Source organism: Pseudorca crassidens, chromosome 11, assembly GCF_039906515.1.
Source record: "Pseudorca crassidens isolate mPseCra1 chromosome 11, mPseCra1.hap1, whole genome shotgun sequence".
NCBI classification, from domain to species: domain Eukaryota; kingdom Metazoa; phylum Chordata; class Mammalia; order Artiodactyla; family Delphinidae; genus Pseudorca; species Pseudorca crassidens.
The window spans coordinates 72141409-72165584 of NC_090306.1; the positions used below are offsets into that span (position 1 = coordinate 72141409).

General features: G+C 33.1%; 1 protein-coding gene across 1 annotated transcript in view; it reads left to right on the plus strand.

Annotated features, from left to right (window-relative positions):
- The first annotated feature begins 927 nt into the window (after positions 1-927).
- The window catches only part of LRRIQ1 (leucine rich repeats and IQ motif containing 1), a 173725-nt gene continuing 150476 nt past the window's right edge, over positions 928-24176 (plus strand). The window contains exons 1-7 of the mRNA XM_067698708.1: positions 928-1071; positions 2242-2353; positions 6856-6947; positions 8155-8272; positions 8809-9032; positions 12807-12881; positions 16845-18482. Of these exons, the coding sequence (XP_067554809.1) occupies positions 928-1071; positions 2242-2353; positions 6856-6947; positions 8155-8272; positions 8809-9032; positions 12807-12881; positions 16845-18482 (2403 nt within the window). The remainder of the gene's footprint in view (positions 1072-2241; positions 2354-6855; positions 6948-8154; positions 8273-8808; positions 9033-12806; positions 12882-16844; positions 18483-24176) is intronic.

The following is a 24176-nucleotide window of genomic DNA, read 5'->3' on the forward strand; positions in this document are numbered from 1 at the left end:
ATTGGACTAGAAGTTGTTCAAGGGATTGCTGGACAGATAATGAGCTTGACTGAGTTTGGATACCATTTTGATAGTGGGAAAAGCACTGGCTTTGGATTCAGGATCTCTGAATTAGGATCCTGCTTCCATTACTTACTAGCATCATACTATGGCAGTTAAGTAACCTCTTCCAACCTTGATTTTCTCACCTATACAATGACTATAATGACCTTTAACCCATTAAGTTATCAATCACTCAAGTGTCTTCTAGTGCCTGGTTTGTCACAGGTACTTAATACATGGAAGCTAATGATAGTAGTTAACGATGATGATGTGAAGACCTACTACAATGTACTGCTTGACCCATATCCATTACAAGCATTAGAGATTTAAATGAAATAAATATTGAACTTATAAGCCATGTATTAGCCATTATTGCAACATGTTATTGTTGGTTAAAACATGTGGCTATCTGGTGGAATTAACAACTCTGATTTAATGAGTAGAAACTAACCACATGTTTCCCCATATATAGACATAGGTTGTTCTCTTATAAGTATTTTAATCTCTGAATACTCAAGCTGTTCAGAGGTATTTTGCCATTATTACCATGAAAATGAATTTTAGTGTGTAGTTTCTTGGTTCAGAAAGGTAAGCCAGTTCATTCCATGTAACTTTTCCTTTAGAGAATTTAAGAGTACTATTAGAGTTGATCATTTTGTAGTCAAAACATTAAAGAAATAATGAATATAGGGAGAAAACATTTTCTTCAATATATAGTACAGCCATGATAAGGTGTGAGAAAAGTTTGTTAAACTAAAGCTATGTTAAACTAAATTTTTACCTAGAGCATGTTGGATTGGTAGGGCACATTAAAGAACCTATAGTTTTTACCAGCATTTAGCCTCTTCAATTTTCTTTAAATGGTTTTGTGTTTTATTATGAAGGATGATGGAAGACAACGATGATGATGATATAAAGCTCAAAGAAGAAATAGAAGCTGAATTGGATAAAATCAGCATTTCTTCCTTGGAAAAAGATGATTTTGATAGTGATTCAAAATCAGAAACCCAGAGTGATAATAGTGATACAGTAAGTGTTGTGTTGTATTTTTGAGCCTTTTAACTGGATAAGCCTTTTAGGAGAAATATTACTTTTCTCAGTGTGTTTTGTATACTTATCTCATTTTTTCCTTAGGGTCACCTTTAAGCAATATATATTAGTAGATATTTAGATATAAATGGTATATTGAAGGTAGAAATTACCTATAATTTCACATGTATATGTGTGCATTTTTCACAAAATTGGGATTGTACTATACGTATAATTATGTGTATGTATATATACATGTATCTGCACACATGTGTATGTTTGTATCCTGCTTTTTTTACTTAATCATGAGCATTCTAATGTGATTAGATATGCATAAAAAGCAAAATGTATGTGAAATCTTTAGACCAAAGAATAGTTACTTTTTTGGAAACCAAACGTTTATTTTCTTTTCATTTGTGTATTTTCTCCAATGTTTATATGCCTAGAAAAGTTATTCATGGATTCATTCTTTTATATAAAAATCCTTAATCCAATGGAAACTTATTTTCAGCTATGTTATAAAAAGTAGATCTAGTTAAAATTTTCCTGCATATATTTAACAAATATTCCCAGGGTCACTTATGGAATAATCCACCTCTTCTCAATTGATTTGTCATATCTGTTGTATATATTTTGTTGTTATACATATGATCTATCCAAGGCTATTTATTCTTTTCCATTATTGTGTTAATTTTTGCCCTATAGTGGTTTTATATTTTTAAATATAAAATGGGTCAAATTCCTTTAGTAGTTCTGCTATTTCAAAATCTTTTCAACTAAGCTTTCTTCAAAAAACTCATTTGTCAAGTTTCAAAAAATAATTACAATTTGATTCTTAATTAGGATTGCAATAACCTACATAATACTTTTGGAGAAAATAATATTTTTATATTATTGTATCTTTTTATTCACAGCTAAGTTAACTGTGACAAAAGTTCTGAAATTATTCATTTGAATATGAGATCCAACAGAATCATGGATGCAATTTATAACCACCTGAAAATTAAAAGCAAATTTTAACCAAATATATTTGTTTGGATTATGCTCTTTATACGGAGTCCTTTTACCTCATTTACACATTTTACTCAAATTTTTGGCATATCAAAACAAATTTTGATACATAGTTTTAGTAAAGAATTTTACAGTTTCTTTTATTATTTACATTTTTAGGATTTAGATGAATTACCTGACTCAGTTCTTCACTGTATTAACGTCATAAAGAATAAAAGTAAAACTGTTGAAGAGCTCATTCTTCAGGATGTGGAAGATACTGATGTTTTAAGTAAGTACAGTTTTCATCTGCTTGGCAGATAAGTTTTCTGTAAGTATGAATAATGAATAATTTATAATTTAGAAAATTAAACTGCTTGAAGTTCTTGTCTCTTGTCATATACAGGTATGTGCATTTATCTCTAATAAAATATCCATAGTATATTGGTCTGTTCAATTTAGTTCATTCATTTGTTTTACTTACTACCTTCCTTACGTCTCCAGTAAGTACTAGCCACTAACAATTTGTTTTACCAGTTCTAATTAAAACCAGACATTCTATTACTTTATGTTAAAGAAAAGAAAACTAATTGTGGGACTATTTTAGAAGTATCAGTTCACACATATTTTTGGAGAAAAATATAATTTATATCAAAGCCTCACAATCTTTATTTGCTTCAACTGAGCAAATTTACTTCTTGCAAATTTATTCTAAGAATAATAGAATGAACAAAGATTTAACTAGAATTAATCCTGGCTTAGTTTATAATGAAAAATGGTAACAACCTAAATGTTCAACAGGACATTGGTGTGTCTAACAATACACTCATTAAAAAAATACGGCTTAGACAATATTTAACAACATAAAGAGTTTCATGATATACTATTAAAATTATTATGAAATTTGATGTCATTTATAAAAATATTAGTATAAACTATAATGTGGATATTCATAGATATTTGTACGAAAAATATTACTCTGTGAAAGGATATGTTCTAGCCACTGAGAATGCAGCAGGGAACAAAATAGGCAGAGGTCCTCTCTTATTCTAATGTTCTGGTGTGGGGAGACAGACAATAAACAAATAAATACATATGTAATATTTCAATAATGGTAACTTCCATGAAGGAAGGATTTTAAGATAAGGGGATAGGGACTTCACTGCTGGCGCAGTGGTTAAGATTCTGTGCTCCCAATGCAGGGGGCCTGGGTTTGATCACTTGTCAGGGAACTAGATCCCACATGCATGCCATAACTAAGAGTTCACATGCCACAACTAAGGAGCCCGCCTGCCGCAACTAAGACCCAGTGCAACCAAAAAAAAAAAGAAAGAAAAAGAGAAGGGGATAGAGATTGAAGATTGCTATTTTAGATAGGGTAGGTCAAGGAAGGCCTCTCTGAGGAGGTGATATTTAAGTAGTGACTGAAGTGAGACAGTAAGCCACATGGGATATCTCAATGAAGGAGAAGTGAGTCACGTGGATGTCTAGAGGGCTGGTGTTCCAGAAAGAGGGAATCGTAAAGGCCAAGGCACACTGAGTGGGCGTAATATGTTCAAAGAATAGTAAGCCTTTGTGGTTATATCCAAGAAAATAAGGGGTCAGATCATACAGGGCTCTTATCAATCCAAGGTGTGGACTTTGGATTCTGTTCTGAGTATATGAAGGTTTTTGAGTAAGGAGTGACAGAATCTGACATATTTTGAGACAATCATTCTGGAGACTCTGCAGAGAAGATGGCTTGAGGTAGCAAGAGTCCACTACAAGACTGTCACAGTAGTGTGGTTAGAGATGAGAGTGATTTGAGTAGAAATGATGAAAAACAGTCGCATTCTAGAAAACATTCTTAAGGTAGAAAGAAACAGAAGTATTTATTGATGGATTTGTATGAAAGGAAGAGAGGAAATTTGGCTCCAAGGTTTTTGTTCTGAGTACCTGTGTGAAAGGATATATAAAGACTTATGTAGACCCTTCAGGTTTTAGCAGTGCTTATCTACAGTCGAGTTATGGGGGATTTTAATGGTTTTCCTATTTATATTTACTAAGGTTTATACAATGAAAATGTATTTTAAATATATTGGCAAGTATAGAGCCTAATTATGAAAAAAAGCAAGGGAAATATAATTATAAAAAATTAGTTACATGAAAGATTATATAACTACAGTTATAACAGTGGTTTAGAAAATTATAAGATCCCATGTATATAGCTCTAATCAAATAAGTTTGATAGTCTCAATGAATAGAATAATTTTCTAAGAAAATTCAAATTATCAAAATTGCTTGATAAAGGAGAAGGCATGATTAAATCAATAATTTGGCTGAAGGTGGAAAGAGATTTCTTCTCAAGTGTCGTTAGGAACTAGGGATAATTTTGCAATTGAATTATTCCAATCCATCAAGGAGCAAAAAAATCTGCATATTATATAATATTTCATTGTAAAAAACTGCACATTTTATTTTATTTTTTTTTTTTGCGGTACGCGGGCCTCTCACTGTTGTGGCCTCTTCCGTTGTGGAGCACAGGCTTAGCGGCGACGTGCAGGCTTAGCAGCGATGGCTCACTGGGCCTAGCCACTCCGCGGCATGTGGGATCTTCCCGGACCGGGGCACGAACCCGTTTCCCCTGAATCGGCAGGCAGACTCTCAACCACTGCACCATCAGGGAAGCCCCAAACTGCACATGTTAAATACAAAACTGTGCAAGCTTCACATACACATACATAAGAGAAACTGAGGCTAATTTTATTTATGAATATGGATGTACTGATTAGGGCTCTCATTTGTAGACAAAAGCTGTTTTAGCTACTTTAAGCAGTAAGGTTTTGGGGAGTATTTGTGTAAAACAAACTTAGTGGCTTAAAATAACAGTATGCTGTTATCTTTTATATAGTTCTGTGGGTTGACTGGGCTTTAGCTAATCAGTTCTTGCTTGCATTTCTTATGCATTTACAGTCAGATGTTGATTAGGGCCACAGTCATCTGAAGTCTTTACTGGATTGGAATTCTAAAATGGCTCACTGAAATGACTGGCAGTGATGTTAATTGTTGGCTGGGAGTTCAGTTGGAGCTGTCAGCTGGAGGCACCTATGTGGTCTCTCCCTATGGCTTGCATGGCATCTGGATTCTGAGAAACAGCATCCTGTGAACAAAATATCAAGAGACTAAGATGGAACCCTGTAAAGATTCATATGACTTATTCTCAGAAGTCATGCAACATCACTTCTACCACATCCTGGTGGTTACATAGGGTCAGCACAGATTCTGTGCGGGAGGGGGCTACACAGGGTATCATACCAGGAAGTGTGGGAGTGACATCTTTGGAGACTAGCTATTACAATAAATAACAGAATTGTTAATAGAACTGAAGAAACAGATTCTAAGCTGAACATCCAAAGTGTAGAAAATATACATGCAAGTACATTGTAGAACTGGGCTGCAACAGGAGCTGCTGATATAATAAAGAAATTCAGAGACATTAATCCTCTACTATACCCTGCTGTCTCCAACCCAAAGCACCCCCTATCATAGTCTGAGCCAGAAAAATGAAAATCTCTCTCTCTGCCTTTCTTCACACATACTATTTTTATGAAAATAAAGACTGGGCTTCCCTGGTGGTGCAGTGGTTAAGAATCTGCCTGCCAATGCAGGGGACATGGGTTCGAGCCCTGGTCCGGGAAGATCCCACATGCCGTGGAGCAACTAAGCCTGTGTGCCACAACTACTGAGCCTGCACTCTAGAGCCCACAAGCCACAACTACTGAGCTCATGTGCCACAACTACTGAGCCAGTGAGCCACAACTACTGAGCCTGCGAGCCACAACTACTGAAGCCTGCGTGCCTAGAGCCCGTGCTCCGCAGCAAGAGAAGCCACTGCAGTGAGAAGCCTGTGCACCGCAATGAAGAGTAGCCCCCGCTCGCCGCAACTAGCGAAAGCCTGTGCGCAGCAACGAAGACCCAATGCAGCCAAAAATAAATAAATTAATTGATTAATTTTAAAAAAAGAAAAGAAAAGAAAAGAAAGACTTACACAAATGTATCAATTGGCAGAACCTAAATCACCCTCAGAAACCTAGCTTCAAAGGCATCTGGAGAATGTTATTTTTGCTTTTCAGCTCTCACGTAAGAAAACATGCCAGAGAGGTTGTGAATTGGTGTTGAAAAAGAAAATCTATAATAATAGACAAAATAGGTGTGAATAGTCAGTTAATTAGCAGAATGGTCATCTGTAAAAAATAGTTTACTACTAGGGAACATTACCATGATAAAACATGTTAATTGAATAAGGAAAAGAAACATAACTACATCTGCACAGATGATAAAAACACAATAAAATTCAACAAAAACTCAAAAAATTGGGAATGAAAGTTTACTTCATTCACACGTTAATAATTGTAATCTTTTAAATTAAGACTTTTATTAAAGCATTTTCAGTATCTTGTGCTGAAAGATTATACTGCTAGTTTGTGGCAGGTAGAATTGAACTTTTGTTGGTTTCTAATCAAGGTGTCATTGTGATATTAAACACAGCATTATTCTGTGTACATGGAAAATGAACTTCAGTCTAGAATATGAAAGATGATAAAGAGATCTAAAAATCTGTTATTTTTGTTTTTGAATAAAGATTACAGATTTCCTATGTTCTTTGTTCTTCAGTATTTCCTATTGTTTTGAGTTACTGATCAAGAATATGCTGTGGTAGAATTTGAGATTAAAGGATGATGAAATAGTTTGGGATTTTAACATGTTGTGTCCTGCTCTAATATTTAAAGTTATAATATTTCTTTCTCTTTATAGGCTATGATTATGGAGCAGTTTCTAATAATCATATGCATTTAAGGATAGAATTACGAACTGAATGTAAAGAAAATCCAGAACAATTAATGAAGGTATATGTTGTTTGACTGAAAGTACTCAATATTACAGTTAGAAATTTACCTTTACCTCTCACGTAGCATTTAAAGTTCACTGGCTTAAAAATTTAATTATTTTAAGCTAATAATTTTTGGATTTGTTTCCTCCTCTGGCATATAATATAAAATAATACAAATTTCAATCTTTAAAAATATTAGAAATAGTGATTTGAACCATCAATACTTGGGAATTTAATGTAGATAGGAGAGCAGAACTATACTGAATAGTATTTTTTCCCTAAAAACTCCAAGGAAAACAATGAAATATACTCTAATATTATTACTTTGCTTAGGAATGTACTATGATCCAGTGGAGACTTTAAATACCCTGTGGAAACTTTAAACGTAGAATATCTTATGTTAGTTTTTTTAAAAAAAAATGGTAAAACAGAAACATCCGTAAAAAAGTAAGAGTAAAGGAGAGCCTAGCATTTTTGGGTGAAACTCCCGGAAATGTATTTAAGAGAAAACTTCTTCCACAGGTTCAGCATCTTGAAATCATTTTTACTTCTCATTTTACCCAACTGTAATTTTACCTTACTCTATTCTTGCTCTCTGTGTATTTAGCATAATGTGAAAATTACTCGTATGTATGTTTCTTACTCTCTTTTTTGGTAACCCTCAAACCTGAAATATATTAATTTTGAATTATCATATTGCTACTTCAGTGGAATAGATATCCTGTACCTTTCAAGCTAGAATATATAGAAGTATAATTATGGAAAAGTATTAATCAAAATTATAACTTGTGTGTAAGTCAGGGCAAATTAGAGAATAGTTCTGTTTTTAAAACATACTGAATATATTAGCAATTTGTATATGTGAGCTATTGCTGCAGATAAGAAATATAGAAAGGTATTAGGAGGAAAACACATATTAGTAGAAACATTTTGACATGATTATTAAGCAGTTTAATTGAATATTGTGAGTAAATATTAGAAAGTAATTAGAATTCTGAAAAACATTAGGAGGGTAAAACAGAGTGCGCTTGCATGGAAAAAACATTTTTCTTCACCATAAAGAGAATAATTATCAATATGCTATATAGAATTGTATTTGAGAGTGATTTGAAGTAAATAAAGTTCTATATATGTGTATGTAAATACTTAATGCATTATTAAAATAATAACTTTACTCTCTATTTTGTTTTTCTTTAATCACTGGTACTTTTTTAACCTCTTAGATGTTATCTGAAATAGAAAAAGAAGAATTTCTGAGAAGTAAAACTCATTGTGGCAGTCCTGATTCTGTTCCAGAGCCTGATCCTTGTGATTTGCCTGTGGATGAACATGTTTTGCCAGGTGGACTAAATTGCTTGGTGATATTTATGATAATTTTTATGTGATTGACCTTAATTATCTGAAAAAAAGTAGACAGTTTTCTTTTGACATTTAGAAGAATATAGTCACAATATTTGAAAAATATTGTGTACTTGCAATGCTTATTTAATTACATGTTCTCATAGTTTTTTTTATGACTCCTAATTTAACTTCATGTAAGTAGAGTTAAAAATTTTCCACATATATAGCTGACTGCAATAGATATATGCAGACCTGAATTTTTTAAGTGTCTCTTAACTGTGTTCCTTATGTATCCCTTAACTACATACATGCACACACACACAGACACACACTATGTTTTTATAGAAGTCTTATGGAATACTTTAAGGCAAGTTATGTGACTTCTTTATTGATGCAATGGAATTTACATGTATTTTGCATACTTTTACTTTGGTAATATATTGACATTATTTCTTTATTTTGAAATTACTTTTAAACTTTGCACTGGATCAGATTTGACTGTTTTGATTTAAAAATTTTTCTCCTCATGAATACAGATGATGCTGATATAAATTTCGGATACTGTGAAGTGGAAGAAAGATGTAGGCAGTCCTTTGAGGCTTGGCAAGACAAACAGAAGGAACTAGAAGACCAACAGAAGCAAACTCTCAAAGCTCAGAGGGATAGAGAAGAAAAGCAGTTTCAAGAAGAAGAAGAAAAAAGACATTACCGGATGAAACAGTTTGAAGTTGAAAAGAAGAAATTGGAGAATATTCAGAAGGTAAGGTTTTTTAATTTTAATTTTTGTCTTTCATATATTTAAAAAAATCAGTATCTACTTCTGAACAGTATTGATGTTTTGGTTTATGGTGCGAATTGAGCTCCATTCTATGGGTTTTAATTAGTCCTAATAATCAAAGCAGTTGACTGTGGATTAACTGTATTAATATGGACTCCTTGCCTAGTTTTCATGAAATTCATTAGAATTTCAGGTACTGCTTTGAAACTTCATAGTTTCAAAGATTGTCCTAAAAAAGCTGACATTTACTACATAAGTTGTTACTTTTTTACACCCTTCTAATCATAGAAAAAGGCAATAGAATTTTCTCAATCATGTAATGTCCTTGCTATGTGGTCTGATATCTAGCAATTTTGTAAAACATATTTGGTTGAAGTGGTTTAGCCATGTAGGTGATGGTATGTGCCTCATTCCCATAAATGAGCTAATTCCTGGGAATAGAAATTTTTTGGTGTGAAGGAATTTTGTGTTTTTTCATTTCTGTTTCCTCCCAGCTGCACCTCAGGTGGTCCTCATCCTCAGGTCATGGTAGTGGCATATTGAGAAACTGGTGGATTTCTAGGACCTACTTGTGGGCCATTAGCCCGTTTAGAATGTATGGATAACAGACAGGACTTACATCTCTTGTTTTACATTACTAAAGTTGCCTTATATATTACTCACGACTTACTAGTTTGAGTGTTCCATATAGAGAACCTTAGCATGTAGTCACATAGACAGTTCAGGGTATTCAAGCCTCCAATGTTGAGTACACTGCATTTCCTAATTATATAGAAAATAAATAAATTAAAAAGTGATAATATTGTCGAACCAGCTTGGCCATGGCTTTTTCTAATAGTAAGCGATGAATGTTTAGCTTTCTTTTAGTTATATTTTCCTTTCCACAGACCAGATTAGTCATTTCCAAAAGTCAGAAGCTTTTTTTTTTTTTTCCAATTCCAGAGTAGGAGTGAATATAATGTAGATTCTTAGAGAAGTGTTTGCTGGCTTGTGGTAAAACGTATTATTGCTATTGGTTGTTAGTGATATTTTCAAATATTTTCTAAAAAACATCTGATTTTAAAATTCTGTTCAGCTAAGTTGCCATTTTTATTTGTTTTGTAACAAAAATTTACTGACTACTTTAAGGGCAAAGCTTTCAGCTATGTGCTTACATGATACAAAAGAGATTTAACACCAGGGCCCTACCCTTGAAGAATTGTAACTTGTTTTTTGAAAGTAATTTGTGCTTTATCATAAAATTATGATTTAAAAAATATATATGACATTAGTAGGTTTAATGAGTTTCTAAATGTGAGCTTTGTTTTACCTTGGGGCTTGAAAGTTTTCCAGTGAGACCATTCCGTAATTTTATAATGATGGATCCTAAATAATTTACTTATTTAGTAATTCTATTCTGTGTCCTTTGTTAGCTTCCTCTTCCATTTTCCAAAACAGCTATCGTAAATCTCTTTCCTTAAGAGTTCTACCCAACTCCTCCCTCCTCGTTATTAGCAAATTATCACATAACATTTTTGCATCGATTACAAACTTCTTTGTCTTTCTCATCCTGCATCTAGTTAGCATCAATCTCTGTGGTCGCCTTTTTGCTTTTTTTTTTTTTTTGCCTTTGCTCTTATCTCAGTAAGAGAGGTTTCTTCTACCAAAGGCTGGCTTTTCCTCCTTTGCTCTATATTCTATCATTTTCCAGTTTACCCCAGTTTTCCTTTATGTTAAACACCCCTACAGCTTCCTCCTTTCTTATTGCTTATAGGCATGTTCAATTTTCTCCTGTCCTAGAAACAAAACAAAAGAAAAATCATGAGATCCTTTTCCTTTATATGTCTCACGTCAGCTGCTCCTTAGGTCTACTTATCATAGGCAGGCTTCTTAAGGAGTAGTTATTTGTGCTCAATCCATTTCCTCATCTCTCATTCAATCCTAAATCTGCTAGGGATCTTCCACCACCGCCCCAGTGAATGAAACTGCTTTTGACAAAAATAATCAATGTTTTCTAAATTGGCTTGGACAAAAATAACCAATGGCTTCTAGAACCATACTCACAGGTTCTATTTCAGTATTTATTTCTGCCTCTTTAGCATTTCATGCCAATAAAAATTTGATTGCTGACCATTTCTTTTTCTCTTGACTTCTGTGGGACCATACTGCCTTGACTGTCTTCTTACATGTTTGGCCGTTCTTCCTTGATATCTATTTTAGGCTTCTTTTTCTCTTTCTCCTTGAATGTGGTCCTACCAAGGATTCCATCCTTTGTTCTTTCTTTTCTTACTCCATGTGTTTTCTCTCTTGATAATCTCAAACACAGTTATGGCTGTTCAGAACCAAATCTATAGTTATAACAAAAAAAGTCAAACTACATAACTCTCCTACACTCAGAACTTAATGTATCTAAAGTTGAATGCACTGTCTTTCTTTCTGAATCGTGCTCCTCCTCTGGTGTTCATTATTTTGATGAGTTACACTATCATCATAGTCGAAGCTAGAAAGATATGGACCATTTTTAACTCTTCTCTCTCTTTTACTATCCTCTTCCTTCTAATAGTTATATTATTCACTGTCTCATCCATATGTCTACTGCTACCCCATAGTTCAGGATGTCCTAATGTCTAGCTTGGAATATTTACTATACTCTCTAATTGATCTTCCTACTTTTGGTCTTGTATTCTGTAAACTCATGCACCATAGTGCAGTTGGTAGGATAATTATTTTCTAAAAGAAATTATTTCCCTGCTTAAATGCCATCAAAAGTTCCCACAATTCCTATAAGATAATGTCCAAAGAACTTTTCTCACTTCCTTTTATCCAGTCAGTTGGCAGTTTATGACCATTTCATATTTACATCGTGTTTGTGTCTCTTCTGACTCCTCCCACCCTATCTGCAGAAGGCCCTCATTGGTTCTCACATGGACTTCTCTAATACCTACCTCACTGATCTCCTTAGTGTCTCTCCTTGACTTACTTTCTCTAATTCTATCAAATGTAACCTTATAATTTTTCTAAAACAGAGCTGTAATAATTTTCCTAGCTCAAAAACATTTAATAAATGCCTAAAATGTTTATTTAATCTCTTAAAAGCCTAATAATTTCAAAAACAATCTTCTGTATGAAACCTTTCATGATCTTCTAATTATAGCACCTATTCCTACCATAATCCTTATAGTTCTTATTTTGTGATAAACTTATTTTGCTAAATTTGGGGCAACATGTGAATGTATGATTGCATTCCCATATTATTAAAGGTAAAGTTTTTGAGGGAGGGGGTTATATTTTACTGATTTTTTTTTTTTATTCTGCAGAGGCTTTACAAAATAGATGCTAATAAAGAGTTAATGAAAGAAAACAATTACCCTCTGAACTGATTTATTATGTGAATTAAATGAAATGGTGTGGAGAGAAAAAAATTGTAATGCAAAACCCATCTTAACACACATTATCATCTATAATTTTTGCATTGTCCAGGAGTATTTCTAGCCAATGCATTTTATTATATGAATAAACATATAAATAAACTCAAATAAATAAAACAACTTACCCAGATTGTAAATATCTTTATACGCTAATAGGAACCCTAGGTATCATTTTATTATATTTCAGGTTGGGATTAAAGTTGTTATCCCAGTACTAATAACTGAGGACCATTGGGTGAGTTGTTACCTTTAACCATTGTTTACAAATATATGTCATAAGAATCATACATAATAAACATAATATTGTTTGATAGTTGAATATAATATTTCAATATTATCATATGCTCAGCAAGAACAGGACAAGATGAATGATGAACTTCATAAAGAGGAGAAAATATGGAAGGAGAAATTTAAACAGCATGAGGTATGTGTTTGTTGTTTTTAAGCAGCACAATAATCATTCTCCATTTGAAGTAAATTACTATGCTTGGAATGGGTATTTTAAAATAATATTGCCTAGTTGGTATAGGATTTAATTTACTAAAGTTTTAAAAATACCTTAGTTATAGAAGCTCTCCTTGAAATAGAATGTCTTGAAAAGGAAAATAAACTGGTTCAATGAGTGAACATGTCTATATACTCTTGTAATTGTAAAATTTCTTTTAAGTTTTGAGAAAACATACTATTACGAATACTTCATTATGATTGAGGATTGTTATAAAAGGTTACTGCATTTCTTTAACACAACTAATTGAATGTGTTAAATAACCCCTTTAAATTTAAGATGATCCTGATGACATGTTTATTGTTTTAACTTTAATTTACTCCACAGTTTTTATATAAAATTATTTTAAATAATTACAAGTAAAAAGTAGATAAAATTTCCCATAATCCTGTAATGTAGCTAAAAATATTAACTATCATTGTATTTTTTCCAAGTCTTTTTAAAATTTATACAAACACATTCCTGAAAAGTATGTTTATACTGGCCATCTCTAAATTAAAAAAAGTTGGTTAGGGCTTCCCTGGTGGCGCAGTGGTTGAGAGTCTACCTGCCGATGCAGGGGACCCAGGTTCGTGCCACAGTCTGGGAAGATCCCACATGCCACGGAGCGGCTGGGCCCGTGAGCCATGGCCGCTGAGCCTGCGCATCCAGAGCCTGTGCTCCGCAACAGGAGAGGCCACAACAGTGAGAGGCCCGCGTACCGCAAAAAAAAAAAAGTTAGTTAGACATGTGAAGACACGTGGTTCATTATGAATGATAAGAAAAAAAAAACAGTAGTGGCTCACTTTCAGGTAATACAAATGTTGGAGTTAGGAGAGCCATTAAAATACCTCTTGCCCTGTTGGTGGGCATGTAAATTGATACAGCCACTATGGAGAACAGTATGGAGGTTCCTTAAAAAACTGAAAATGGAACTACCATATGACCCAGCAGTCCCACTACTGAGCATATACCCTGAGAAAACCATAATTCAAAAAGAGTCATGTACCACAATGTTCACTGCAGCTCTATTTACAATAGCCAGGACATGGAAGCAACCTAAATGTCCATCAACAGATGAATGGATAGAGAAGATGTGGCACATATATACAATGGAATATTACTCAGCCATAAAAAGAAACGAAATTGAGTTATTTGTAGTGAGGCGGATGGACCTAGAGTCTGTCACAGAGTGAAGTAAGTCAGAAAGAGAAAAACAAATACCGTATGCTAACACGTATATATGGAATCTAAAAAAAAAAAAAAATGGTCATGAAGAACCTAGGGGCAAGATGGGAATAAAGACGCAGACCTACTAGAGAATGGGCTTGAGGACATGGGGAGGGGGAAGGGTAAGCGAGAGAGTGGCATGGACATATATATATATATATATATATATATATATTCACTACCAAATGTAAAACTGATAGCTAGTGGGAAGCAGCCACATAGCACAGGGAGATCAGCTTGGTGCTTTGTGACCACCTAGGGGGTGGGATAGGGAGGGTGGGAGAGAGGGAGATGCAAGAGAGAAGAGATATGGGGATATATGTATAATTGATTCACTTTGTTATAAAGTAGAAACTAACACACCATTGTTAAGCAATTATACTCCAATAAAGATGTTAAAAAAAAAAACTATAACTATCATGCAGTAGCAAAATAATTAAACAGGTGATATGAAAAGAAAATTAGAATCTTTAATGAAATACCAAGTATATATTCTAGAGTTGAATAATTCAGTGTATAAAAATAAAATTTCAGTGGATAAGTTTGACAGTAGATTTGACACAGCAGGTGAGAACATTAATGAAGCTGAAGGGAAGTCAATAGAAAATACCCAAATTTAAGCACAGAGAGGGCAAAAAATAATGGGAAAAGCAGAAAAGTATACAAGAAATATGTGATACATAATGAAAATATAAAAAATGTGTATAAGAGTAATCTTGGAAGGAGTGTAGAGAATGGGGCAGAACCTATGTGTAAAGAGATAATAGTTGAAATGGTTTCAAATTGTTTTAGAAAAATCAGTCTGAACATTTGAAGATGGTTAAAGATCTCCAAGTAGAATCAATACAAAGAAAATCACACCTGGGGATTTAATAGTATTGAAATTCAAGACAAGAGGGAAAAATCTTAAAAGCAGCCAGAAAAAAAGACACATTACCTAAAAAGGAGCAGCAGTAAGCTGGCAGCTGAGTCCTTAAGTGAAATGATGGAAAGAAGAAGACAGAATAAAAAATTTAAGTGCTAAGTGTTAAGGGTTTCTTTGATCATTAGTGTTCTTTGAATCCAGTCTTCCTCTGCTTTCTGGACTCAGTTTTCCCTTCCTGCAGTATATAGCTAAATACTTGTCAAAAATATACTTTTGGACAGCAAATTTTCTCAATCTTTGCACAATTGAAAATGCTTTTATTTTGCTTTTAAAACTGAATGATTAGTTTTCTTGGACACAGAATGCAGGTTTATTACCATTTAGTTTTAACAATTTAAAGATATAACTCCATTGCATATTTATTTATTTTTTCACATGCCATCTATGATTGCAAATTTGATACTCATTCATTACATTCTTTTGGAGCTTTGGGATTTTTCGCTTTTTACATTCATCCACACATATTTGCTGGTTTTCTACTGTGTCCAGGCACTTCTGTAAGTACTCAAGATACAGCGCTGAAAAAAAAAAAAAAAAAAAGATACAGCGGTGAATAAAACAGAAAATAATCCTTGCCTTCATGGAGTGTTCTGAAATATTGCTAGTATCTAGTATATGAGTGTATCATTGTGTGTGTGTGTGTGTGTGTGTGTGTGTGTGTGTGTGTGAAGTTAACTCTGTATCTTAACAGCCTTTTGTTTTTTTTGGTTTAGAAAACATATTTTTCTATGATTCTCTTTCCTTTGGTTTTCCTCAGTTCTTCATTTTGGAACTCCTATTAGTCATATGTTGAGGTCTCTGTGTTGATCCTCTTTACACCTGAACATCTCTGACATATATTTCATAGCTTTGTGTTTTATATGTTGTTTTGGGAGACACCTAATTTTGAAGTTTTTGTTTAGGCAATCAGCTGTTCAGCAATTTTATATTGATTTTTTTATTTGAGTGAGTCATATATTTTTATTTGAGGACTTGCATTTCATTTTTATATGAGGTTATTCTTGTTTACACATTTTTTTCTTAAAAATATCTTTATTTTAATTTTTACTTAAATAGCTCTTTTCTTAGAAATTGGTTCTTCCATCTTCTTATTGAAGCATTTTTATTGCCTCACATCTTTTGTGTTAGTTTTTCTGAAATATTTGCCAAATTTTGTTGATCTGTTTACTTTTGTTTTAGAACATTAGTGACAATGATATTTTCTCACCTACCTCCAGATTATCTCACTTAATGCAAAATGTGTTTATCAACTTTCTTAATAGTTGAGAAAGGTTAAGACGTGTAACTAGGCTTATTTGTATGTACTACCTCACCTTCCTGGTATTATAAGTCACAAAATAATTCCCCACTTCTGCAGTCCCTGTGCTAGTTCCTTTATCAGAACTCCCATCTCGGAAAGTCTGAAGTCCTTTTCTCCTACACAGATTTTAGCTTGAGGCTTTTCTTTCTTTTTCTCTGTATCATTCAAATTTCATAAGCTTTCTATCTTCAAGGAATTCCTCAATCTGTGTCTGGGTGGCTTAGTATAGCCATAACATTACAGTATCAACTTACTAACTTGATAGAAGCTCCTAAATATTTAAAAAATTAATATACCCTTTAAAATAAATTAGTTCCTCTAAGTAAATTTTGTATTGACTTTACTATGATTTCAGTTTTAGTATTTGTTCTCAATCTATATTTTGGATACTTTAGTAACATCTCACATTTAATTTATGCTGACTACTATTTATCTTACTTTATTTTAGGAATTTGTTAGAAACTTGCATTTACAAATGGAAGAAGAAAGAAAAAAATTTAAAGACCTACAGGAAAAAGAAAAAATGCGTTTGTTAAAACTGCAGCATAATGCAGCTGTAAAAATTCAAGCTAAATATAAAGCATTTGTGGCCTACCAAAAATATGGCCCAATCATAAAGGAACAAATAGAAAGTAAGAAAAGGAAAGCTCAAGAGTGGAAGGAAAAGGAAGCAAAAATACGACAAATGGAAGAAGAAAAACGAAAAAGATTAGAGGAGGAACAAAGAATAGAAGAAGAGATAAAAAAGCAGAAGCAAGAGGGAAGGAAAAGGAGAGAAAAAGAATATGAAGAAAAAAAGAACATCCTGAGACAAGAAAGAGAGCAACAACTAAAGAAGGAAAAATTGAGATTAAGAGAAGCTGCAAGAAAACAGCTAATAATAAGTAGAGCATTAAAAAACGGAGATTATAATGCCAAATATTTAACTGTGGAAGATAGATCAAAGAATAAGGATGATGTAGCCCGAAGGCTGGGGGATGAAAAGTCAAAGAAGTGGAAAGGTGCTCCCCCTTTGCCAGTTGAAGAATTGAATAAGAGAGAAAATGTAGATAGACACCTTGTATTGAAAGAATCAATACAAGTGCAATTAAAAGAATCTATATCAAGCCAAGCAATTTTGCCAGTATTTAAAATGGAAGAAAAAAATGAAAACCTAACAAAACAATGTTCAGAAGAATCGGTCAAAAAAGCAAGGAATTATGAAAACATAGACCAAAAAACTCAATTGGAAAACCTAGATCTAAAAGAAAATGTGAAAGAACAGTTTCAGCTGCAAGAATTAAACTCTCAAATACAAAAAGAAGTCATGAAACCTTCCATAAATGAGATTATGAGACAAGAAACCCAAATAATAATATTAGGACATAATCAAGAAATTAATGAGGTAAACAGTGAAGCACAGAAAATAATCGATGATAATCAACAGAATAAGATACAACAAGTAGAAAAAGAAGAGATATCAGAACAAAATGGAACATTACATGAAGACAATAATATGAAGAAAATTTCAGTGATTTCAATAAAACAAAAACCACTACCACTAAAATTAGAAAATACTGCAGATATAGGGGAAAATATAACACTACAAGAAAAAGAAATTGATTTAAAATCTAAAGAAACTGAGGAGAACCCAAAAGGCAGTGCTCTGAATAGTGACTTGGTTTTTAACACCAATGATGCTATGATAAATGTAGAAGGCAAAATAAACAAGCAAAATTATATTTTAGGTAGAGATGCTCCTTGTGAAGACTTGGGTGGCAATACTGCAAAAAACTCTTTGATTTTTAAAGAAGTAAACTCTCTGAAGTCTCAGATTAAAGAAATTCCAGAAGAATGTCATGAAAATAGAACTGAATGTGAAAATATAGTGACCTGCTCTGTACCAGAGCCAACACTTACATTTTCTATTGAGGAAAAGAGGCTTGCTTGGATAAAATCATTTAAACCCTGGTTTGAAATTTTCAAGCAAAATCAACAGAAGAAAATTGTTAGGAGAAAGAGACTTGTAAAATGCCCAGTCAACGTGATGCCCCCTTTGAGTACACTAGAAATTCTTCAGTGTGGCCCTTGGAATACTTTACAGCAGGTATTTTATAATACTTTTTTCATACTGAATTGTGATTGGTTCACTAAAATGTAACTTTAAAAATCTTAATAGAAGGCGTATTTTATTTATTTATTTAATTGAAGTATAGTTGATGTACAATATATAGCTTACAGGTGTACAATATAGTGATTCATAATTTTTAAAGGTTATACCCCATTTATAGTTATTATAAAATATTGGTTATATTCCCTGTGTTGTACAGCATATCCTTGTAGCTTACTTTATACATAATAGTTTGTACCTCTTAATCCCCTACCCCTATATTGCTTCTCCCCCCTTCCCTCTCCCCACTGGTTACCACTAGTTTGTTCTCTGTTTCTTGGAGTCTGCTTTTTTTTGTCTCTCAATCAGTGAAGTTGCTAATGAAATATTTCTCCTATTTGAGAGAGGTTGCACTTAAAAGATCTCCTCAATTAAAAGTATTCAGGTCATCTTCTCCTTCAGTGAAGCACTATGAAGAGCTTTGATTTGTCTTGAAACCTGTGTTCAAGGTCCCTATAGCCATTACTAGGCTTCCAAGAATGGAGGTATCTGGGAATGTAGAGCTGAATTAGAATAGGAAACTCCTAGCTTGATACTCAGGAGTTAGTCTGCTTTAGTCCTGGGCCACAACACCACCTAGTGGCTCCTTTTGGGAGGAAGTGGATTTCCTTGAAGTGGATTTCACAAGTGCTGTGAAAGAAGGGCTTACAAAAATGGAAGACCCTAGAATTTCTATATAGAAACAGAGTTATTTAGTCACTTGCTATATAAACATGGTACATCTATGCCTGAAATTTAAAGTCGTTGTCACCAAATGCTACTAATTTTCTATGTTTATGGAAACAGTTTCAATCAAAAATAAGACAGAAACTAAAAAATGTGTAGAAAAACAGGAAAGAATATTTCAAATAGTGAAGCTCTAGAAAGGATTTAAGATTAAAATACATATGTTTATCTGGGGCCTGAAACTCAAATGTATTTATAAAATTTATTTAGTTTCTTGGTATAGGTAGATGCCTAGAAAAGGAAACATTCTTATTAATACATATGCATTATTTGATTCATTCACTCAGCAAATATTCATCTGTCTAATATGATCAACCCATATTTATTGTTAGATTAAAGGGACAGAAACAAACCCCAGTCTTTGCCCTTATGGATCTGACTATGGTAGACAAAAAGGCATTAAACAAATAAATACACATAAATACATTACTGCAGATTTTGGTATTTGCTATATAAGATTTCAGGGTATTCTGTGAGAGAATAACAAGATAGTAGGATTTAAAGAGATCTCTGGGATGTGAAAGAGCAGTATAAAGAACAAGAACTACTTTGAAGTGTATTTTTGTTTCCTAGGCAATGTATTTTTCATATCTATCAGACCTATAGAGTTACATATAAAATCTCTCAATAGCTCTTCTACTACATTTTTTTTCTTTAGCCATGTTATCTCTGGAATCTTTCTTTTCCTACTTTACCTAAGATGTTGCTGCAGGCTTTCTGAATGGATGACATTAGATACTAACACTTTTATTTTATTTAAAATAATTTTCTTCATGAATATGTATTTGGGCTAGGCATGAGTGACACCTTCTTGCCTACAGTGTTTGTTTCAATAGTTCAAGAAACCAGTAGTGCTCTTCTCTTTCGTTGTGGTTCTGTTTTGTCCAGTGAGAGGAGCACTGAGAAAGTTAAGACGTATGAACCTCTTTCTCCTTGGTGTTTCTTCTTCTGCCCACTCTGTTCCTTCTATGGAACTCTTGTCAATTTACATAAAGTGAGGATTAACCTTTTCTTATACTTGTTAGAGCAAGACCTTGTAAACTGTAATGTGTATACAGATCACCTGGGGATTTGTTAAAACGTTGATTCTGATTCTTTAGGTCTGGTGATCAACTGCAGCGTACTGCATTTTTACAGTGCCCCTGGGTGATGCTGTTGGTGCTGGCTCATGGACTAATTTTAGAAGCAATGTTCTAAAGGACCCTGTAATCCTTTGACTACTACTCAAACAACTATTTCAAACATTTAATTTTTCTTTGAAGCATCAAATATACAGTATAAACATGAAAATATAAGTGCATGTGCCATGTAAGTGCTGAAGTGTTATAAAAACCATCTTGTAACTTCCTTACTTTGATTTTCTAATCTCTTAGCTTCACGTCTTTGTCATTATCTGCCACCTTTGTAAAGTCCTTCTGGAGTAAACCTTTAGAAGAGAAAAATTTATTCTTCTGGAATTTCACCCAGTAGTCAATTCATTTTGCTTATGTTACTCTCTCACTTTGAGCCTTCAGGACATGATTCAGGTCTGCCTCTTGTCCATACTTCTTTATTTATTGCCAGACAAATAGTGGTTTTCATTACTTGACTGTGAGATTGATGAGTGGGAGGATGGATAAAGGGATGGAAAAAGAAGTCCAACTGAATGTTAATCTTATCTCCATATTATTATCAGCTTCACAATTTAGCTAGGTTGTATTGATTAAAAATGAAATTAATATAAAAATTACTTGAATGTAATTTAATAAAGTACTAACAATCCCTGTATCAAATAAGATCAGGGTTCTAATTTTATTTCTGCCATTTACTGGCTGTGTCACCTTGTGCAAGGTGCTTGATCTTTCCCTTTCTGAGCCTCAGTTTTGTCTTCTATAAACTGGGAAGAGCAATACCTACTTTATAGGATTGTTGACTTTTTAAATACCGTATGTGAAGAATCTGGTCTTACGCTCCTAACATATATGATAGTCATTGTCAAATGTGGATCTCAAACATCTGAAGAGAAAGCCAAATGGATTTTTGAGGGCTGCTTAATAGCCTCTTTCATCAAATACGTTATAACATTGAACATGCTGGATCATCTACTATATGGAATAATATCCCAAAAGGATATGACTGAAGAGAAGTGATTATTGACAACTAACATAGTTTTCTTTTTCCTAGTTGAATGCTTTAACTAATTCATCTTTCTTTTATTTTGGGCATTTTGCTACTAATGGTAACTTGCCTTAAATAGCAACCACAAAAAAAGGGTACTAGCTTAAGGATTTTTTGCTATGGCTTTATAACATGGCATGGATGATAACATTTTAGGGGCTGAATGTCTCACTTCATTCAAGGCAAATTGTAATTAACTGGTGTTGTGATGGCACATGATTTACTTGAAGTTATATTCTCATTCATTTAAGCCACTAATCATACCTCAGATTCAGTCTCTTTGCCGCTGAGTTTTTGAACAATTTTATTTCTCCAGCTTGAATAGATTTGAGATTGTGGCACTGAACATAAAGCAAAACAGTCATTGCTTTCATTACTTTTGTAATTACAGTCTACCATAGATAGATGACTGACACTGCTTCGGTTGAACTCAAGAGTAACTGAGAGTGAACTCTATAAAAAATCTGTAGCTATTTTAGGTCATTTTATTTACCAAAACTGTCAAGGATTTGGGGAAATATAGACGATTAAGTGGAAAACTGATTTGTGATCTTTTATCAAAATATAATGAATGAGTCATAGGTTTTCTATAGTTGGAGTAGTTCATTTTCAAGTCATGAGAGACCAAAAATATTAATCTTCCAAATATTTTTATATTATCCTTTGTAAGGGAACGAAACTATGAATGCTATAAATATTTTAGTTTTGCCATAGGGCTAGGACAGTTTATTCGTTTAGTTATTTAAGAAGAATTTAGCGACCATCCACTATGCCCCAGTTGCTCTTTTATCAGGCTGACCATGCAGTAATGAACACCTGTGAGTACTAATTCTCTTTGACCTTAATTTTTAGAGCATAAGGCAGTTCTATTTATGTAATTATTGTCATGCGTGTATCAAAATGATGAATGTAAAAGTTTATTTGATCTCATAAGTTTGGAAAAAACGAGTGCGGTAGAGAATAACTTGCTATATCATAAGGAAAATTTTTAAATCTTTAATAAAAGAGAGGAGGAAGTACCATGGAATACCTCATATTCACAAGTAGACACCATCAACAAGGATACTGCAACAGCTGTCACGCCTGTACTGTAATTAAATTAGAGAGGTTGCCACATCATAACTAGAACTTAATTGTGCTTATATAGTTGATTGTAAGCAGCATATTATTAAATCAGGCAGGATAATATAAATTATAAGGTAGAGCAGCATTTGTTACTATAAAGCTGCAGCTGTAGGGTTTTCAGTTTTTAAGTGCTCAGTTCTAATTAGTGTGTTCAGTTTTTTAGTATAGAGCCAGTTTTCCAGTTACAGAATTTATAGTATCTCTTTGTGGACAAATTAAGTGGGCATTACACAGCAGTTATCCTGACACAAGTAGATTAATATTTTTCTTTCTGAAAAATTATAAAAAAGAAATTTGTTTCAAAAGTTGTTTTACATTATGAGTAATTGAGAAATGCCTAAAATCATTATGAAACTAGAAACTTTTATTCACCCAAAGTTTTAAAAATAATCAGTTATTGCTTTTGGTACTTAAAGCAAGGAGTAGTCTAATCCCTTCTATCTCCATGAACATATGGTCTGCCCATTTACTTACATAAATATGTAAATGTAAAACTTAAATGCACAGGAAATATTTCCCATGAAGAGGAGTTACTGCACTTAAGAATTTTATACTTTTTCCAGATTTTTTGAAGTAATAATGCTTTCAATTTCAATAAAACATTTAAAAAATTTCTTTCGAATAAGAGATACACTAGTATGATATATACTATAAAGCTAATCATTTTAGAATTGTTATTCAGTACATGGGAAACCTGGCCTTAGGACTTGTGATGTGGCAGTATGAAAGTATTTTTACTATAAAGCAATTTAGCTTATATAGTTATTTTAGTGCACGGACTCAATTGTGGTGAAGAACCAAACATATTATTACATTATTACTGTACCAGTTTTACTTAGGTGAGAGCTCTTGAGTTTAATAAGTGGAGTGCTTTTCAGTAATCTCAAAATATTTCTATCTGACATATTCTTGTAGAACTCTAAGTGTAGTCCTTAATATGCATACCATAAAGTTGAATACATTATTTGATATTGAATTTTCTTTAGTTGAAAAGACTTAAAAAGAGAAAAGTGCCTTAGGAAAAAAGGAAGCATTGAGTCTACAGTAATATCTCAATAATAAGAAATGTTGTAAATGTATGTTAAGAGCTATTCATGATTTTTTATACCGCAGATTCTATATGCGCTGGGTATATTACATTATTCAGTAGTACGGAATGATTCATACCTTTATAATACAGAAGACATAATAGAATGTAGTTTTTATTGCATGGTTCAATTATTATTGCATGCTTCTACTTATTACAGGTTCTATAATATCTCTTCTCAGTTAAACTTGCTTCTTTTTTGGAAGATAGCTAAGGTATTCTAGTTGAAGCATGGCAGGTTGGATATAAAATCTATCCCCTGACCCATTGTGGCTTCTGGTACTATCCAGGTATCCCTAAGATACTGTCAAACACAGATCTTAAACATTTATATAGTGCAATCCTGAAAATAATGCCAAGGGACATGAAAAACGAATTTGGTGAAAAATCAGGGAGTGAACTAATAAATGATTACAATATTATTATTGCTTCTATGCATATTAGTTTTGAACTTGAATTGGTCATGAATGACTGCATTATTTTGTCTTTCTATGAGGGGAACAAAATTGGCAAAATGACCAGATAGCTTAAATGAA